The sequence below is a fragment of the Homarus americanus genome, unplaced genomic scaffold (assembly GCF_018991925.1).
Source record: "Homarus americanus isolate GMGI-L3 unplaced genomic scaffold, GMGI_Hamer_2.0 scaffold39675, whole genome shotgun sequence".
Lineage (NCBI taxonomy): Eukaryota > Metazoa > Arthropoda > Malacostraca > Decapoda > Nephropidae > Homarus > Homarus americanus.
Window position 1 is genome coordinate 17,823,766 of NW_024736071.1, and position 6,000 is coordinate 17,829,765.

General features: G+C 39.2%; 1 protein-coding gene across 2 annotated transcripts in view; it reads left to right on the forward strand.

The window, feature by feature from the left end:
• The window catches only part of LOC121871846 (nephrin-like), a 37,510-nt gene that overhangs the window by 20,489 nt on the left and 11,021 nt on the right, over window positions 1–6,000 (forward strand). For both annotated transcript variants that reach the window (XM_042374388.1, XM_042374389.1), the window contains exons 7-9: window positions 1,286–1,445; window positions 3,635–3,786; window positions 4,055–4,196. In XM_042374388.1, coding sequence (XP_042230322.1) covers window positions 1,286–1,445; window positions 3,635–3,786; window positions 4,055–4,196 — 454 coding nt within the window. The remainder of the gene's footprint in view (window positions 1–1,285; window positions 1,446–3,634; window positions 3,787–4,054; window positions 4,197–6,000) is intronic.

Consider the following 6,000-nt stretch of genomic DNA (forward strand, 5'->3'; position numbering starts at 1 on the left):
TATTAATTCCCTCCTCACCACGAAAATTATCCTTATTATAACCAAAAATACATAGAAAACATCCTTTATAAACTAATTTAATATTCTTCCTCAATATAAAGCTTTAAAAAAAAAATTCTTAACCTCGTCCATTTACTAAGTTATGTGAATTAGGGAGTAATTATTAACCTTCAATATTAATTTGTAAACGTATATAAACACACAACAGCTTTCATTACCTAGATATTATACACCTCACAATATACATTACATGATTCACGTCAGACACCCAAATTTGAGTCAACTTTTTCCCTAATTATTATTTTCCATTACCAAATTATCTAGCAATTAAATTACGGAGTTTAGATGTTAATATACTGTATATATGTGTACAGGATTAGTTGTTTAGTGTTTTAATCATTTATATAAAAAAAAAATACTGAGTTGCGTAAAAATGATTATGATGATATTTAATACACCCTGATATGATGCATTACACCCTGGCATGATATGCTACACCCTGATATGATGCACTACACCTTGGCATGATATACTATGCCCTGATATGATGCATTACACCCTGGCATGATATGCTACACCCTGATATGATGCACTACACCTTGGCATGATATACTATGCCCTGATATGATGCATTACACCCTGGCATGATATATTACACCCTGATATGATGCATTACACCCTGGCATGATATACTATGCCCTGATATGATGCATTACACCCTGGCATGATATACTATGCCCTGATATGATGCATTACACCCTGGCATGATATATTATGCCCTGATATGATGCATTACACCCTGGCATGATATACTATGTCCTGATATGATGCATTACACCCTGGCATGATATATTACACCCTGATATGATGCACTACACCCTGGCATGATATACTACACCCTGGCATGATATACTACACCCTGACATGATACCCTACACCTTGGAATATCATCCTACATCTTGACATGGAACACTATACCCTAGCTAGCATGATACACTACACCCTGGCATATCATCTTACACTCTGGCATGACAAATTACACCCAGACAAGACACACTACACCTCGGCAAGACCCACAACACCCCGGCAAGACCCACAACACCCCGACAAGACACACTACGCCCCGGCAAGACACGCTACACCCCGACAAGACCCACAACACCCCGACAAGACACACTACGCCCCGGCAAGACACGCTACACCCCGACAAGACCCACAACACCCCGACAAGACCCACAACACCCCGGCAAGACCCCCACTAACCCAGCCTCCGGTACACCCACAGGGGACTGAGCTTCAACACAACGTTACAGCAGGCGTAATCATCAGTAATCAGAGCCTCGTGCTGCAGCGTGTGGCCAGGACAGCCTCAGGCAACTACTACTGCGTCGCCTCCAACATCGAGGGTGACGGCCAGTCCAACCCCATACGACTCAAAGTGAAGTGTGAGTTGAAGTTTGTCTGTTTGTTCAAGTTTTCTATGATTTCAAGGACGATTATTAGTATTGTGACGATTATAAGTAACTGAAGTTGTCTATGATTTCAAGGCAATTATCGGTAGTTGAAACTGTCTAACCTTGTTCACGGTCATTTATAAGTATACATTTTCTTCCCCGGGATAAGCTTGAACATAAACACTTTTTTATTCATATTTCCAGGTTATACAATGTAAACAAAAACTTCCCCAACTCGGATTAAACGAGAATTGCAAATATTTTCTTGTAGCTTTTTTTTTTGTTCTTAATTTAAAAAGTAGTTAAAACTTTCTCTAATGTCAATTATGTAAATTAAAAAAAAAGTTATTGATCTTATAAAAATAAAAATTCCTTTGTTGTGAGGGAACGTGTCTCTAACCTGCATGAGAATCTTTACAAGTCTTCCACCAACTCTCAAAGAAGAATTTCACATAGTTTCCCATTACATAAAGAGGAGTTAATTATTCACCTTCCTATTACACGTAACAAGAGTTAATTAGACCTGAGGTACTAAGCACGAGGTTATAATCACTACTGACGAGATAAACAAAAACACAAACTCATTTATTTGTTCACCAATCTATATATTCACTTAGATCACATGAAGATTAGACACCCCAATTTATTTCACCCGAAGATCAACCGTTTTAACGTTACCTTGGATGTTAAGTTAAAGTAGGTTGGGTTAAGGTAGGTTAAGTTAGAGTAAGGTAGGTTAAGGGAGGTTAGATTAGGGTAGGTTAAGTTAAATTAGGTTAGCTTCGTATAGTTTATCACCAGGTGTAATAAGCTGGGGTGATTAATGTTCAGGTGATCACAATAATTTATCACCTGCACACCCACTTACATAAATCTCATTAATTAATACCTGAGTAAACATGACTATGATAAACACATAGAGGGAGAGAGAGAACTGTACACACACACACACACAGACACACACACACGCACACACACGCACACGGAAGTAGGTGTATAACAAACTGGGCCACTTTCCGTAATTACGTTCATGGTAACATTCCTTTAGTGGAGGAATTCCTATGCACAGCTGCCTGGCTACACGGTCATGAAGAAAGATTACTCTACATGTATATACAACGAGCATAAACATAAAGTTATCCATTCATTAATCTATTCATTAAGTTATCCATTTATGTATTTATTCACTTGTTTATCTATTTTCTTATGTGTTTATTTATTTATCATTGTATGTCTGTTTCTCGCTACTGTCACATTCACTGGACGTTGACGATCAAACAATAGCGTCAAACTTTTATGCTTAGCTGTTTTTATTATTGAGAAAATAGCTCTCTCTCATCCTACACGTTAAAATATGTTTATATCATCATTAAGTAATTTCCAGCCCATCTACATATTTCTCCCTTGAATATTAACTCATGAAATTCAGTGTACAGTATGTGGTGATGGGGCGTAGCTGTGCACCTCCCCCCTCCTGCCCGCCTCTCCCCGCCTCTCCCCTCCACTCACTTACCAAGCCTCTGGGAATGGTGCTCTGTGATTAGAAGAATGCGCAAAATGGCACTCTTGACATCCATTGGTAGAACTGCGCATGGTGGAACTGGGATTATAGAGTGCTTGAAACTGCGCATGGTGGAACTGGGATTATAGAGTGCTTGATATGGCGCCTTGATTATAGAGTTGCACACGATGGCACTGTGATGATGGTGTAATTTGACGCCATCATAGAGATTTGCAGTAAGGGGAGTTGCAGTTATGGGGCTTCGTTTTACCTGAAAAGAGAGAATATTCTTTTTTTTTTTTTCTTGAGTGGGGAGGGGAGGGGAGAGGGAAGTTTTCTGGTGAAGGAAGATGACCTATAATAGACGGTGTGCTTAATAACTCAGGCCGCTGGAGCGTTTAAAACTTGAGACTCTGGGAAGTAAACATTGGGTCACACAACACTGATGACAGGTGTGGCTGGGACTAACCTTACACTCTATCGTTTTCCTCTTCCCAAACATTCTGTAGTTGGGTCTCTCTCTCTCTCTCTCTCTCTCTCTCTCTCTCTCTCTCTCTCTCTCTCTCTCTCTCTCTCTCTCTCTCTCTCTCTCTCTCTCTCTCTCTCTCTCTCTCTCTCTCTCTCTCTCTCTCTCTCTCTCTCTCTCTCTCTCTCTCACCTCTCCTCTTCTCCTCCACAGATGCACCTGTATGTCGTAATCCCCAAATGGCTTACCACGGAGCCGCCAGGTTCGAACAGGTAAACATTCCTTGCTACCTGGACGCCCACCCAAAGCCTGTGTCCTTCCGCTGGACATTCAACAACAGTGGCGAGAGTGTTGATATCCCCCAGGTGAGTGAGTCTCTCTCTCTCTCTCTCTCTCTCTCTCTCTCTCTCTCTCTCTCTCTCTCTATCTCTCTCTCTCTCTCTCCGTCTATCATTCAGTGTCTCTATCTCTAAATCAGTGTCTCCCTGTCTCTCAATCAGTGTATATATCTCAATTTCCTAATCAAAGTCTCTCTTCGTCTCTCAGTCAATTATCTCCCTATCTCTCAATCAATGTATAGTACTGGTGTATTATCTCTTTATCTCCTTACCATTATCTCTTTCTATCTCACAGGAACACATCCACGTGGACTCCACTGGGTCTACCGTCAGCTACACCCCGAACACAGAGCTTGACTATGGCACTCTGCTCTGCTGGGGCACCAATGTAGTCGGACTCCAGCGGCGCCCCTGTGTGTTCCACGTCTTCCCCGCCGGTAAGTGAGAGAGAGAGAGAGTGAGAGAGAGAGAGAGAGAGAGAGAGAGATACTCGCTAATCTCTCTGGAACCTAGAATACCCGAAACCGAACCAAATCTGACCTTATCGAAAACTAACCTAACCAAAACCTCATCTAACCTAATCTAATAAAGATCTGACCTAACCTAAGCTAATCTTAACCTAGCCTAATCAACATCTGTCCTAACCTTACCTAATCTAACCTATCCTAACCAAAATCTAACCTAAATGAACCAAAACACATACACTTTCTAATCAAATTATTTAATCAGTATACCTTCAAGTTAGATCGCCTAATCAGATCACTTAATGGGTACACCTTCTATTCATTACACCTAATACACACCCTTCCTGATTAATATACTTCCTCATTAATAAACCCATCTAATTATGACACCTAATCAATACACCTTCTCAATCAGTTACACCTAATAAAAACACCTTCTATTCTGTACACCTGATACATTTACAAATATGTACTATACTTCCCTTGAATCGATACACCTTCGAATGGTACACACACCCTCTGATGAACACAACCCTTTAAAGTACACACATCTAATATTTACACACACAGACATACCCTCTGATGTACACACTTAATGTATACACCTTCTAATGTACACATGCACGACCTCTCGAAACGAAGAATATCATACCATCCTTCCATCAGCGATATAAAGTTTAAACACAATGTTCCTCGCCATTGATTTAGTTAAAGGTGCCGATTCCTCCCTCCACACACACACACACACACACACACACACACACACACACATGGTAGGTTAGGATAGCTTATGTTATTGTTACAGTGGCTTATCTTCAGGTGAAATAAGTTGCTGGTTAATCTTGAGATGATCCACAAGTAGTCTTCACTCCTTTACCATTGGGCCCAGCTGATAGGAAATTTGATACGTTTGTAGGTTGTTCTAGTATTTAATTATTATTATTATTTTAGGGAGGGAACTCTTAAGGATTCTGTCAATGGAGTGAAAGATAAAACAAAATGTATTCTTAGGTGCTGCTCTCTCTTGTTTTGACCAATTTATTTCAAAGTTGATACAAACACATCTTGTTATTGCCCTCACATAATGTTCTTTAATAATAATAATAATAATAATAATAATAACAATAAAAGTGAGAATTGTGTATTTTTAGATCATTTTACAGGGGTCAAAATTCACCTCCCCCTTTTTTTTAATTTGACAGCAATATATAGGAGCTAGTAAAAATAACCTTGGTGTAGCTATTTAATTAATGACTATTTTACCTTTTTTTACCATACTACACAATTCACAATATTGGGGTTTTTAGCTTTCCATAACCTCCATTTGTGACGCTTATCAGTACAGATATATTACCTTTGAGTGTTGATGTTGGTGCCTTAAATTCCTCTATGTTGTAATATATCGAAGGCGCTGCGGACGACACTGGCAGAGTCTCAGGTATAAACAAAGGGTTCACCTGAAGATTAGCCACCCACAGTTTATTTCACCTGATGATTAAACACCTTGATATTGTAATTCAGGCCTCAGAAGACTGTAGTAATATGTGAATGGACATTTAGAATGACTTCATATAACGAAAAGATAAGAAATAACTTTGAATAATGTATGAAGAAATTACGATTAAAGAAAGTTATTGGTTTTATTCTGTAGTTTGTGTATTTGAGGGTTAATAATGTACTAAAGTAGGTTAAGACTTCACCTGTGTGTTTGTAATTAAGTTATAAATGATTGTACTTGAAACCGTAATGTTTTGTTTTTGTTTTCTAGATAAAAGAC